At 39.8% G+C, this 15,344-nt stretch overlaps 1 protein-coding gene across 3 annotated transcripts in view; it reads right to left on the bottom strand.

Annotated features, from left to right (window-relative positions):
* Positions 1–1,584: 1,584 nt before the first annotated feature.
* FARSB (phenylalanyl-tRNA synthetase subunit beta) overlaps positions 1,585–15,344 on the bottom strand; it is a 53,408-nt gene continuing 39,648 nt past the window's right edge. For all 3 annotated transcript variants that reach the window (XM_073359947.1, XM_073359948.1, XM_073359946.1), the window contains one exon: positions 1,585–2,263. In XM_073359947.1, coding sequence (XP_073216048.1) covers positions 2,112–2,263 — 152 coding nt within the window. In that variant the 3' untranslated portion in view covers positions 1,585–2,111. The remainder of the gene's footprint in view (positions 2,264–15,344) is intronic.

The raw sequence follows: 15,344 nt of genomic DNA, 5'->3' as shown, positions 1-15,344 counted from the left end.
AACCTGACCCATAACGCTTCCCACAGAGACCACTCGAGCACAGTGATTAGTAACAACCTAACCAGGCCATTATTCAGTAGAGGGTAAGCTCAAAGGAGAATTGGGACACCCAGTGTCCAAAAATCTTGTGTATAGAAGTATATTTAATGTACAGAAGTATGCCTGTGCGATGCTGAAATACAAATCTGCCTTACTGTGGTTCTAATCCCCACGTATGACCCACTAATAAAAAGGGTTTTTTAATACTTACCATCTGTGCTCAAGATTGCTTCCCACACTGAAAGCTTGCCTGGTTGTAGCTGTGTAGGCATCACAGAGAATATACCTTTCAGCTGACAAGGTATGATAATCCTCGAGGGACTTTAAACTGCAAGCTGCAGTTCTCTCTCTCTGTGCGCGGTAGTCTCAGCTGCCTTACGTATGTAATATCTTCTCATTTCACATTTGTCATGCAGAGAAGTAAAATCTACACTTCCCTGTGACAGTAACTGTAACTCACTGATAATAGGATTTCCAGATGGGTAGCTGTAATGCATTTTTCATAATATATTAACACATAGTCCCCCACCTGTTAAGAATAATGAAAGATTTACCATTAAAAAGACCTAATGGTTCCATTCATGGGGGCTTTGCAGTAATACATCTTGGAAGACTGAGTTGACCTTACCACCGCCATTTTCTACAAATCTCCCCTGTTATTTAGTTGGCAGTTGTAACACTCTTGTCCACCACCACTCAGCTGCTTATATTTATACTGTCCCTGCCCTACAGGACTAGATCTGGCAGGCTCTCCCAGTAGAAATAATGGTATACTGTATTGGTGCAAGATATGTAACAGTCATAACAGGCAACTTTAGAACTGGCTATAATGCAGTGTGAAAAATGGTCAAGTTTATTAGACAATGAGTAAAGAGATTGCTTAAAGCAACACAAGAAGTCTACGGACTCAGATGTTCTATGCGGGAATGGATATCTGGAGAAATGCTACAGCTTGGGGCAGGCTCATTTTCCAGGCTAGTGCAGGCCATGAAGAAAGCTGTTGTGCTACCTTTGTGAAAACCGACCTACATGAACAGCAATACCTCTGTCATACTGAGAGGCTCCAACAGGCGATCAGAGCAAATGACAACTGCACGGAGAGGCCTTGAGGTTTGGAAAGACAAGGTAGGTAACACAGATGGTCAGTTATTACAGCAAATGCACAAGGCTGGGTAAGGAGGTGCAAAACAACTGTATCAATGTCCACTCTCATATGCTGTGGCAGGAGTTGTGAAATCCATTGCTACGGCTATGCAAGTGCAGCATGAAATGTATCAGGTTCTGCAGGCATACATCATAGCCTCCATCCCATAAAACCTTTGATCAATATTTTTGGACTCTAAGCAAAAAGGTCAGTCTGCTTTTTGGTTTTTTTACATTTTTCTCTCCAATTTGGTTAGTGCCGAGCTTCAAAGTGATAAGGCTTATATCTACCACAAAATAATTTCAACTTTGATTTTTCTTTGACTTTAGAATGATAAGAGATCAAAGGTTTTGCTTACTGCATTGCAACAGATATTGTATAAGTCCTGCTTACAAAATAACTCTGGTTTTCATGAAAAAGTTTATTTTCCTCCCCCAACCACTGATGAGCAAATGACAACCGTACAGAATAAAAGCTCAATTCCTTAGTTCTGCTCACATTCGTTCAACATTTGTGCTAATCAATTATCTTATTTCATGCAATAAGAAAAGAATGAGATTCCTGTTATGCAGCCATAATCAGTTACAGTGTGAAGCTTTGTCGGTGGAACATTTTTGATTTTGAAAACTAATCACGTGCTTTGCCATTACATTTCTCTTGTAAGACCTTGGGATTTTACCCAACTTTTTTGGGGGGTGGGGAGAGTAAACACATGGATGCCACATTCTAGCCCTAGATACCACATTCTTACATCGCAGATGCTAGCCTAATTGTAATATAAGGAACATATTTACGCATGGAGCCAGACCGTATTTTTCTAGTTTATTAGCACATTGAAGTGTAAGTGTATGTTCTCTGCAGAGAGAGAGACTAAAGGGCATGGTTGCATGTGAAGTGGATATTTGGAGGTGATATAACAGTCTTGTCTTCACAAGAAGGGCTCAATATTGATCTCTAGGGCAGAGCATGGCATGGTGAGCTCAAATTTGGTGATAACATCAGGGTGAAGGACTCCAAGCTTCCCAATACTTTGACCTTTGGCAAGGATTTCAGCACAACGGCCAGGGAAGAAAGCAGAGTCTGAAAAGAAAGTGAGAGAAAAATCAATATTTCTTCAGGCTAAAAAAGTTAATAGACATTTAACAGTGAGAACAAAGCTTTTATTATTCAACGGTTTTCTCTGCTAAGAATGGGCTCTCTCACTTTCTAGCATTAATAGATGTGCAATGATTGACAAAACAAGGAAACACTTCAAGTTAAAAATAAAATGTGGAGCCCTAACATGGACATTTTCCCCCACTCTAAAGTTGTTTTGACCAGCATTTTTCCTATAATAGAAATCAGTGCAGATGAGTAAAGTCAGCAGAGGCACACTGAAGTTAAGACATTTAGTATACTTCAAGTATTATCCAAAACCTGAATGTTTCCCACCTTATTATGTTTAGGAAAATAAAGCTTGCTGTCATCTAAGGGGCGAGCAGGAATGTCACGCTTGATTACATGCCACATTACTAGTAACATGACCTACATTCCTTATCTGGAGAAGAGCTTTTAAGCAGTTTCATGTATACTGTAAAACCACAGTAACGACTAACTCAAAGGAAGCCTGAGATCTTCTTCTATATATCTCAAATCAAGCACCAAGTTTTTAAATGTTATTTGGTAGGTTTTTTTGTTTTTGTTTTTTTAAATTAGTTGTAACAGTAACAGAGGAAGTCAGCAAAGGAAGAAACATGAGGATTTCTTCCTGAGGGCCCAGTATGAGTTCCCCTGTCTGGGAACTTATACACCTACATAAGGGTCTTGCCTACCTAGGGAAGTTATAGCAGTATAAGCTAAATCGTGAATTTAAACCAATACAGTTACACAGGTCTATCCCTCCACATTATAAAAGTGGCTTTTATTTTGGATTAGCTCACGTCACTTTGGAAGGGTATTAAGCTACACTGAAGAGAGTCACTCTTATACTTGAAAATAGTATACACACAGGGAGTTGTGTAGGTATAACTACACTGGTTTAACAATGTCTATATAATTATACCAATATAACTGGTAAAACTTTCCTGTGTACACAAGCCTTAAATGCCACAGATGCAGAAAGTTCTACTCTGCTAACAAATTTCTGAAACAGTTGATAAATATTTCCTTCTATCTTCTCTAATAATGAAGTGCAGGATTCAATCATCAACAACAATTAGCAATGGGAGCTTAAGAACAAAGTTTCGTACTATTGGTAGTTATTCCCTGTGACTGCTGTAGGCAGACATTACTGGATAGTATTTCCAAGTTAGTAAGATTTAAGATTCCAAAAATGCTTTTTTAGATTCAGGAAAAACACGTTCCAGGGAGAAGTGGAGAAGGGAGGGAAAATACTGGGAAAAACAACTCTTCCCTCTCTTTTGCTGTCAGGCCAGTCTCAAACAAAGCACTAAACTGCACCAGTAGATGGGAGTTATTTTATTACACCAGAAGGAACCTGCAAGGGTCTATGGTCTATTTGATCTCATCTTAAATTACTAAAAATGAGACCTGTGACTCATGTCCTAGTGTACTGGGACCTCCTGGAATCAAAGCATATAACTCTGGACCACAGTGATTTACCCAATGGGACCAGAAGAACTGTAGCTAGTAGCTCTAGCAGAGTTCCTTGTGCACAGTCCCCTCAAGAGAGGGGAGGGGTACAAGGAGTAGGCAAGGCCTCTCAACTCCATTGATCGCCCACAGTGTTCTGCTGCTACCCAGAGGGATTTCCACTCAGAAGTCTGGTGAGTCACCAGGGGACAGGACCACAAAGAGTAGTCAATCCCCAACTCTACTGCGCCCTACGCTTCCCTTTACTGTACCAAAAAAAAAAAAAGAAAAAAAAAAAAGAAAAAAAAATCTCACAAAACACCTTCTACAAGAAAATCCAATGGAGCACTCCTTGTACGGTGAGAATCAGGGGACGACACAGCAGGGGAGAAGCTCATCTCCCCACCACCCACTTCTGGAGATGCACAGCACATCCCTGTGCTGACTGGTCATTCTGCAGACACACCCTCTGTGGCAGGGAGGCCACCGTTTTATTGACACTCCACTGACTCAGCTCCCACCAGAGCCCTGGGCCAACATGCTCTGGGCACTGCATAAGGCCAGAAAGAGATTCCCTAATGGCAGTTTTCTCTTTGGTTGCTCTGAAGTGCTATTAAAATTCTGGCAGGAATGCTCAGGTCATTATAACGTCCTTAGAAAGAGCCACTTAAAATGGCAACATCGGGTCAAATTCAGCCCTGAACCTCAGATTCATCTTTTATGAAACTCAAAGGGCCAACAGACACTGGGCCCCCAATTTTTTCTTCTTTAAAACATCAATGGAAACTTATTTTGAAATGTCCCCCTGCAGTGTTTGTCTACAAAGTTTACATGTGCAAGACTCTGAAAGTAAAATCAATTATCCTGTTTTCATTAGCCAACCTCTGGGAAATACCAACAGAATGTAAATGTATTTTTCACTCTGTACTATTTGTTTACCAACACTTTCAGTTTTAACAATCATAGTAATGTAAATAAGGAGATGTTTTAAAAATATTTTGAATGAGCAAGTGTGTCTTTAAATCTAATCACACTATTCCAGTCTCAGTTATAAGGACAATCCAACTTTGGTATACGTATTTATGCTGGACATTTAAAACTGAAATTATGTGAACCCTAAATTCTACTGAAATGTTGATCTAGCCAAATAGTCTCTTTCTACAGCCTAACTGTTGTACCCAGAATGGTCCCTTAAAGTAAAACTTGACAAAAGAAATTTAGAAAAGCTAAACAAGTGTTGTGTATACTAATCTCTCTTCCACTTTCAATGAAAATCTACTCAAGAAATAAGAGTATGCTTGCTGTCAGTAACGACAGAGTTATCTATTTGGTGAATAAAGCTGGTATTGTACCAACTTATTTGAATAGGATACAGTGATGTTCTCTTCAAGACCTGAGTTTTTAATTTAGGCACAAGAGCAATGTGTCAATATGGTCTTATAGCAAGAGACTGTGTCAAGGTCATTAAACTGTAGCCAAAAAATGCTGTTAACAATATGCCTAGCGGTTAGTCAGGAGACAGAGTCAGGACTCCTGATATCTATTCCTCCAATTTCTGTCTGTGCCAGTCAGTGTGTAGTAAGGTTACTTTATCCTCTGGTGCCTCAGTTTTCTGGGTACAACACCCTCCCTCCTTAGGTTAAATTGTTTTTAATATGCATTGAGATCTTTGGATCATGCTATAATAATATTGTACTGAGGTCACCCCAAAATAAAATCAGTTTTTGTCACTGAATCTTTATTGTGGCTATACAAACTGCCCTTTCGTTAGAAGAGAGATATATAACCTATGGTATTCAGTGAGTTAATACTAAGCCATATATTTAGGCAGGGACTTAATTGTCACTGGGCTTAATAAGGACCATATTATACCACATCTCTCTCTGGGAGTTCTGACTGATACATTTGTGCAGCAAAGAGTAGTCGTGGTGTAGAGTCCCAACTATAAAAAGGCATATGTATATTGGATACTCCTTTGCTAGAGGTCATAATGAGCGGGGCTGCTGAAGTAATTGGTTTCAGAATGGCTGCATTACTGGAAGGGGGCTGTTATTGGAATCAAAGTTAAATAAGTTATTAGCAAAAGCTTCCATAAAGTAATCCACAGCCACGCCAGTATTTTGTTTTGGTTCTAAAACGGTTGCCTCAGAAGAGTTAGGTTTCAGAGTAGCAGCCGTGTTCGTCTGTATTTGCAAAAGGAAAAGGAGTACTTGTGGCACCTTAGAGACTAACCAATTTATTTGAGCATAAGCTTTCGTGAGCTACAGCTCACTTCATTGGATGCATTGGTTAGTCTCTAAGGTGCCACTAGTACTCCTTTTTTTTTTTTCAGAAGAGTTAGAATCATATGACCAATACACATCCTAGAATATGGCACACTTTCTTCAGAATATAAAGCAGTAAGCCATGCTACATGTAGAATGTTTTATTTGGACGTCCTGGAAACTGTTACAGTATTTGCTGTTATAAGTCTGTGGGGAGCTTAGGGGCACTTAATGAAGAGTGGTCACATTTCTCAGGCTTTATGCTGCTTCCCATTGTGTGAAACTAGTTTACATAGGAATGCTCTACTAGCCAGGCATTTCTAATATGCACACAACCGAGTAGCACTTAGGTGGGAAAAAAAAAAGTTTGCTACGCCCAGCTTTGCCCTACCCAAAAGCAGTGGTATTCATGAAATTCTACGTGTTTTTGAGAAAGATATTTCCCAAAACACTAACACGCTAAACTTAAAACACTAAGACTTTAGGATGCCATGGGATAAAATGCTAAACTGGTTACTTTTTCTAACAAAGCAATAATGTGTAATTTTACCATAATCAACCTCTTATAAAAGCAATAACTAAAATTCAGTATTGTACAAGTACTAGGTTGTAAACTCTTTAGGGCAGGGAGTTTATCCTTGTTTTGTAAAGGCATTTCTTTAGTACTACATCAATAATGAGCAATAATGTAACAAAGGAAAGCACCAGCAGGAAGAAAAAAGGTCAGCTAGAACCTGAACACTGATATGGGTGTGGTCCCAGTAGCCATCACTGGCTGAGAATAGAACAGAACTCACTGTGGTTCTGGGGGTTCTCTTTCAGGCTGTTTGTCAATGTTGTGCTCTCATTCCTATCAGCTAAGTTTGGAGAATGCACTCTGATTTCATATCTTACTTTGAGGTTCCTTGTCGCCCTCAGTGTGAGGAATTAGACATAAAACTCCCATTAACAGGGGTCATGCCATGGACTCCCAGGACATGGTGCTGACAATTCAACCCTCCACACCTGCTCTTTACTTCTGTTTCTACTCAGTCTGGGATGTCCATTATTTATCAAATGCAATAGGTGTGCAGGCTACTTTACAAACAAGAAAATCACATAACAGAGGTGAGATTCTATAGTAAATAAGCAATGAGAACAAAGTGGTTGGGGCCATAAGCTTTAGGCTCTCTCCTGGACCAGTCAACTGTTGAACTCTGCAGTGGACAAGCAAGGGTTCCTGTCTTGTTTGAATTAAACTGGACTGTTCACATATGAAGTTAAAGTTAAATTGAAGTCAATTTTCAACACAGCCTCAATGCAGAAAAGGGTCCAAATGGCATTTTCCCAGCAAAGCTAGCAGCAGGCGATTTGTGGTCTTTGTGTGGGCATACAGAATCAACAGTAATATCTGTGGAAAGGATATCTACACAGTCACCTCTAGAGTTCTATGGTTGTGAAAAGTTGGTAAGTCCAAGTTCACCTCTAAAGTTCCCGTAATGATCAGCTAGCATACGGACCGTGCCTTAACCCTTTGCTGCTAGGTGAGATTTCACATCAATAATTACTGAAGCAATTATGTTGTAAGTCTCCTAAAGGAGATCCTGGCTGCTCGTGCCATAAGCTTATTAAAAACCCACACTTAGCTAAAGATTGTAACTTACTACTCCATTCACTTTCACAATTAACATTTATTAGATAAAAAATAGTGTCTCCTGATTTAACTAATTCCCTCATGCTCTGTAAACAAACCTGTCTAACTAGGAGAAATTAAAAAAGCTTCACTTGCAAATACCAGTTCAAGTGTCTAAAATTCACCTTGAAATCCAGTTAGAGATCTAATTGTCATTGCTGATAGAGACTCCTAACATGTCAGAAGAAGCCAAACAAAGGTGGTAGTGGGGGAAAATCATCTTTTAATATGTCAACATTATAACCAGCAGCTATGACAGGGGTAGGGTGAAATGCAATACAATGCCTTCTGACAAAAAGACTCTAAAGCCAGTAATGTCTTAGGCATACTACATGCAAGCAACAGACAAAAGCCGTATCTTATAGGTGCAAACAAGAATTTAATTTCCAGCACTCAGTGAGGTGGTAATAATGCCTTTAATTAAAGCTTTTGTAGCATCTCCTCAAAATCTATAATTGTCTTTCTGTGTTCAAACAGTAGGGCCACTTTGATTGCTTTGGGGGTAATTCTTTGGCCAGTAATCCAATGAAGAACGTAGTCTTTAGCACATTTTCTGGCTAATTGACCTTCAAAAGGCTTGGTGAGCTCTCTATGCTCTTCGTTGTCAAACACCTTGCACAGTTTCTTTTCTCTGCCCATTCCTGGCCCCTCCCTCCTTTAAAAGAGATTAAGGTAATATTATAGGCCTAGAGTTAGGATAAGCTTTAGAACATACCAATTCATTCCTATAATTTGAGGGAACTTCGGAAGTCGAAGCTTAAGAGGGTAACTGAGTGGACCTTGAATTCTAAAAACAGCAGAGCTGTGTTATTGAGCATGTGGCTTCTAAAGTCTTTCTTCTTAATTCCCATTCCCACTGGTTACTTTATCTGCCCATTCACTTCCTTATCCTGGATTCTTCTTTTTAAGTGTCTCACCTGCTCTCTATATTTGCAGATTTTCTTTGAATCACGTTCTTCATTTTATACATTTGCTTTTTTTTCTTGCAAATATACAAAAAAGTCATGATTCAGTACCTGACAGGTCAACATCTGAAAAGACAAACTGGCATTCCTTGCGCATTCTGTGCAGGCTCAGGCCCCATAAACTTAGACCTACCTATAACAGTCAGTGGAAATAATCTCTCCCCCACTCCAGGGGGAAAATAACTTTCTATATTCTTCTCTATTTTGGTTTATTTTAAAAATGGTAGATTTACTAATACTGTATTTCTGATCATCGGTTTAAGACGATACCTGATCTATATAACAATACACAATCTATCGGCACAAATTAGCATAGCTGTATGCAGTATAAACTGTATAAATATTAATTAGACTTCAAAATACACTATTCTGCACGACTACATCTTGTCATGATACAATTCAAGGTGTCCAAAAACAGGATCCTAAAATGAAGCTCCCAAATCCTGCCTGACTTTTCAGAAGTATTGAGACTCCAAGAGCTCCCATTAAAGTCAACCCATTGTCACCAACCCCTCTGTCACGGCTAGTGAATACAGTTAATTATTGAGGCCAATGGCAGCTGCTGGGGGGGTCCATTAACTTTAAGCTCCTGGTTTTGAAAAACTTGACCTTTCTCTCAACAAGATGTCTTATTACACAGGATACCCCAAATAACGATGGTATAACCTGGCTAATAGGGCAAACAAATCAGTATGGTCACATTACGTGTTCCTTTACATGCCCCCCCCCGCTTTTTTTTTAAAGAGGTAATATTAAATGTAAAAATTTTAGGGGGAGAAAAGGCAAAGCCAAAAAATTACTAAGTTATAATTACTGAAATATCAACACAGTCACCTGCAACGACACACTGATATAACAGATTCACAGCATGTGTTAAATTAAATGTATATTTATCATACTGGTTCTCTTTCATTTTCACAGGTATTAAGACAAAAGGTTTTGGACGGAAGGTCCATGGCACAGTCAATTATGTACCTGTGTGGTATAGTGGATACCCCCCAAAATAGGGCTCACCTTGGAAGTCCTTGAGAGGAGGACAATAAGCCCAGGGACTGCAGAATCCTGGACATACTTGGAATTATCAGCAAACAAATCTTCTGTTCACAATGCAAATTTTAAATAAGAGACTACATTTTTATCAAACTATTTTTGTGTAAAAATATAAGCACTCAGACAAAAGCTAAATCATTTGTATATGTCACCGGACCCCCAAGATACAGATACAACTCTATAATATATTTCAGAATAGCAGCCGTGTTAGTCTGTATCCGCAAAAAGAAAAAAGGAGGACTTGTGGCACCTTAGAGACCAACAAATCTATTTGAGCATAAGCTTTCGTGAGCTACAGCTCACTTCATCGGATGCATTCAGTGGAAAATACAGTGGGGAGATTTATATACACAGAGAACATGAAACAATGGGTGTTACCATACACACTGTAAGGAGAGCGATCAGGTAAGGTGAGCTATTACCAGCAGGAGAGCGGGGCGGGGGAGAAGGGGAACCTTTTGTAGTGATAATAAAGGTGGGTTATTTCCAGCAGTTGACAAGAACGTCTGAGGAACAGTGGGGGGAGGGAGGGAATAAACATGGGGAAATAGTTTTACTTTGTGTAATGACCCATCCACTCCCAGTCTTTATTCAAGTCTAAGTTAATTGTATCCAGTTTGCAAATTAATTCCAATTCAGCAGTCTCTCGTTGGAGTCTGTTTTTGAAGTTTTTTTGTTGAAGAATTGCCACTTTTAGGTCTGTAATCGAGTGACCAAAGAGACTGAAGAGTTCTCCGACTGGTTTTTTAACGTTATAATTCTTGACGTCTGATTTTTGTCCATTTATTCTTTTACGTAGAGACTGTCCAGTTTGGCCTATGTACATTGCAGAGGGCATTGCTGGAACATGATGGCATATATCACATTGGTAGATGTGCAGGTAAACGAGCCTCTGATAGTGTGGCTGATGTGATTAGGCCCTTTGATGGTGTCCCCTGAATAAATACGTGGACACAGTTGGCAATGGGCTTTGTTGCAAGGATAGGTTCCTGGTGTTAGTGGTTCTGTTGTGTAGTGTGTGGTTGCTGGTGAGTATTTGCTTCAGGTTGGGGGGCTGTCTGTAAGCAAGGACTGGCCTGTCTCCCAAGATCTGAGAGAGTGATGGGTCGTCCTTCAGGATAGGTCGTAGATCCTTGATGATGCGTTGGAGAGGTTTTAGTTGGGGGCTGAAGGTGATGGCTAGTGGCATTCTGTTATTTTCTTTGTTGGGACTGTCCCGTAGTAGGTAACTTCTGAGTACTCTTCTGACTCTGTCAATCTGTTTCTTCACTTCAGCAGGTGGGTACTGTAGTTGTAAGAATGCTTGATAGAGATCTTGTAGGTGTTTGTCTCTGTCTGAGGGTTGGAGCAAATGCAGTTGTATCGTAGAGCTTGGCTGTAGACAATGGATCGTGTGGTGTGGTCTGGGCGAAAGCTGGAGGCATGTAGGTAGGAATAGCGGTCAGTAGGTTTCCGGTATAGGGTGGTGTTTATGTGACCATCGCTTATTAGCACTGTAGTGTCCAGGAAGTGGATCTCTTGTGTGGACTGGTCAACTGAGATTGATGGTAGGAAGGAAATTGTTGAAATCATGGTGGAATTCCTCAAGGGCTTCTTTTTCATGGGTCCAGATGATGAAGATGTCATCAATGTAGCGCAAGTAGAGTAGGGGCATTAGGGGACGAGAGCTGAGGAAGCATTGTTCTAAGTCAGCCATAAAAATGTTGGCATACTGTGCGGCCATGCGGGTACCCATAGCAGTGCTGCTGATTTGAAGGTATACATTGTCCCCAAATGTGAAGTAGTTATGGGTGAGGACAAAGTCACAAAGGTCAGCCATTAGGTTTGCCGTGACATTATCGGGGATACTGTTTCTGACGGCTTGTAGTCCATCTTTGTGTGGAATGCTGGTGTAGAGGGCTTCTACATCCATAGTGGCTAGGATGGTGTTTTCAGGAAGATCACCGATGGATTGTAGTTTCCTCAGGAAGTCAGTGGTGTCTCGAAGATAGCTGGGAGTGCTGGTAGCGTAGGGCCTGAGGAGGGAGTCTACATAGCCAGACAATCCTGCTGTCAGGGTGCCAATGCCTGAGATGGGGTGTCCAGGATTTCCAGGTTTATGGATCTTGGGTAGCAGATAGAATACCCCTGGTCGGAGTTCCAGGGGTGTGTCTGTGCGGATTTGTTCTTCTGCTTTTTCAGGGAGTTTCTTGAGCAAATGCTGTAGTTTCTTTTGGTAACCCTCAGTGGGATCAGAGGGGAATGGCTTGTAGAAAGTGGTGTTGGAGAGCTGCTTAGCAGCCTCTTGTTCATATTCCGACCTATTCATGATGATGACAGCACCTCCTTTGTCAGCCTTTTTGATTATGATGTCAGAGTTGTTTCTGAGGCTGTGGATGGGATTGTGTTCTGCACTGCTGAGGTTATGGGGCAAGTGATGCTGCTTTTCCACAATTTCAGCCCGTGCACGTCGGCGGAAGCACTCTATGTAGAAATCCAGTCTGTTGATTGTCCAGTCTGGTCTCGATTACAGATCTAAAAGTGGCAATTCTTCAACAAAAAAACTTCAAAAACAGACTCCAACGAGAGACTGCTGAATTGGAATTAATTTGCAAACTGGATACAATTAACTTAGGCTTGAATAAAGACTGGGAGTGGATGTGTCATTACACAAAGTAAAACTATTTCCTCATGTTTATTCTCCCTGTCCCCCCACTGTTCCTCAGACGTTCTTGTCAACTGCTGGAAATGGCCCACCTTTATTATCACTACAAAAGGTTCCCCTTCTCCCCCCCGCCCCGGCTCTCCTGCTGGTAATAGCTCACCTTACCTGATCGCTCTCCTTACAGTGTGTATGGTAACACCCATTGTTTCATGTTCTCTATGTATATAAATCTCCCCACTGTATTTTCCACTGAATGCATCCGATGAAGTGAGCTGTAGCTCACGAAAGCTTATGCTCAAATAGATTTGTTGGTCTCTAAGGTGCCACAAGTCCTCCTTTTCTTTTTATAATATATTTGTAAGTCATATTTAGATAAAATAGAAGCTTATACTCATCTTAGAGTATCTCTGTGACTTGTAATGATTTTATTTCTATGGATGTGTCTGCTCTAAAACCCTCCCAGCAGATCTGGGTATATGTTATCGTAATATGTTGGCTGAAATTCTGTTTATTTAGTTCCTGTCCATACTCTGGCTTTTAACAATGCCTGAAATAGTTTTCAAACACACTTGCAGTCCACAGTCATAACACTGTTTGGGCCCACAGTTAATGGTTACAAACATGCCAAGGAACCATGTTATTTATATAGGCTCCAAAGCTGTCTCTATACTAGTATTTCTCTTCCTGTTGTACTGGAGCACAAAAGCAACTTCCATCCCATCTACTCCAAACTCTAGTCTAGAATTCTTGCTCATTCTTGCTCCCCCTGTGGCAGTAGTAGTTGGAGTACTAGAATAAACTCTGTGCTGGTATTTTAACTTTGTCATTTGGTAGCTTAGAAATATAACAGACAGGAAACAAAATAGGAGCAGTAAAACAGTGTTGTACATATAGATACAGAACCTCCAATGTAATTGAACATTATCTGCAAAAATAATGTACTCCTACCACTCCCACAAGAGCCTGATTATCTCTGTGAATGTTGAGGATGACTAAGGGAAATGAGTGATTCAGATCACTGATTTCAATGACAGGATTTAATTTATTCTTTGAAAGCAGAACAGAATGAGTGTCTAAATTATATGCCCATGGAAAAATTTATACTGAGTATAGTATATATTGAATACAAATCCTTGGGAGAATTCTCCCACCATTTCTGTATGTTTCTTTAGGAATTCACATGTGCACAGTAAATGCACTAAGCTCACAGCATTTGCTTTGGTGCAGCAGTTAGGAAAAATGGCAGGCCGGGATCAGAATTTACCTGTGTTATATAAGCTAACTTTATGAAGCAGCTACACACCTTTGTCTATTTTTAAGGACCATTCCGAAATCCAGATCTCAGTAATACTATACATGATTAAGTAGTGGTTTCACACTGAAGTACAGTGAAACCTTACATCCTGTCTAACCCAAATGTTAATCTGGCATTATTTATGTCATTGCTCATTTATAAGACAGGAGAATTCCTAACGGCAAACCACCATAAAGACCGGACTTTTTTCAAATGTATAACCATTTAATTTACACTTGAAATGAAATATTTACAGAACCTAAAGTCTTTAACATTGGAAAGCCTAATCCTCCAATTCAATGGCTACCTTTCATCTACTTTTGATCATCAAAAGGAAGGAAACCCTCCCAAAACATTAAAGTCCTTTGAATCTGACAGACAGACTGGGGAACAAAGTATTATTAAATCTAATTTTCTAAAGCTCTTTGGAGCAGGGACTGCAATTTATTATATGCTTGTACAGCACCTAGCACAACAGGGCTCCATTAGGTAGACCCAAATATAAATGTTAAATAATAGTAAGTCTAGAGTCAAGTCACAGTCTACATGTGCATCAGAAAGACCTTATTTAAGTTGGACAGAAAAACTGTCTATTTTATTTGGATTATTTGATTTCAAGCCCCAGAGTAAGCCATCTTCTTTTGTGATATGCTGACATTACCTGGTTTGAAATTCATAGAACCACTTGTGATTGGACTTTCATGACTGTCACTTTTCCTGCTATTTAGAAAACAGCCTAGCAAATTAACCTGCAGAATACTATATAATTAAACTGAAGACCTCAGCCATCACTCATCTTTAAGGGGAATTTTTAAGATTATTAGGACTAAGATTTTTAGCTATGTTAAGGATGAAATAAACCATTTTCAACTTGAAAATTCAGTGATTCTAGGTGAACGTAAAGTCAATTCCTCAGTCACAGGAGTCCACATTTCCTACTCTTTACAAAACAAGCTTGAAGGGAAGATTTTCCTGAAAATTATTCTGTTTTGGGTGTCTACTGCATCCGCCTGTGCAAGGAGAACAGAATCCTGAACTCAACACTTGCCAGTTAAGTGCAAGAGAAACATGTGTGTGTTCTAAAGAGAAAGATTTGGAAGGCTCTGCTTAGGTCTGGAATTTTACAGCAATTTCAAGATGAATGATTTTCCTCAGAAATTAATTTTTAAAAAATCTTGTTTGAATACTAACAACTGTTTAATTGTATGTTGCATTACAAGGAGCCGGACGTTGTGTTTTTTAGCATACTTCAGGCTGATGAGCCCCAAACTTTAAAATCAGAATCTCACAAGACAGATGGCACGCAATGTGTCTCTACATTTCTGTCACAACAGATGCATACGTGGGAAAAGGTCTACACCAGTTCTTAAAAAGTTACACCGAAAAAAAACAAAAACAAAAAACCAGAATAATCAGGGCTAAGTAAAATTAGAACTATTTTAACAAACAGTACTTACATGACTGCTTTTTACATCCACCCATTTTATGGGCTTTTAATTTGGATACATAAAAATGACCATTATTTACATATGTTTTGTAGTAGACCACTGAGGTCTCAGCTGAGATCAGGGGAGGGCCCCATTGTATTAGATGATGCACAAAATACATAAACACAGTCCCTGTCTGAAAGAGCTTAAAATGTAAATTGGCAAGACAGACCGGATTGGGGGGAGGGGCACAAAGCAGAGGCACAGAGAGGGG

The sequence above is a fragment of the Lepidochelys kempii genome, chromosome 9, assembly GCF_965140265.1.
Source record: "Lepidochelys kempii isolate rLepKem1 chromosome 9, rLepKem1.hap2, whole genome shotgun sequence".
Classification (NCBI taxonomy): domain Eukaryota; kingdom Metazoa; phylum Chordata; order Testudines; family Cheloniidae; genus Lepidochelys; species Lepidochelys kempii.
This window is presented reverse-complemented; position numbering and strand designations above follow the sequence as displayed.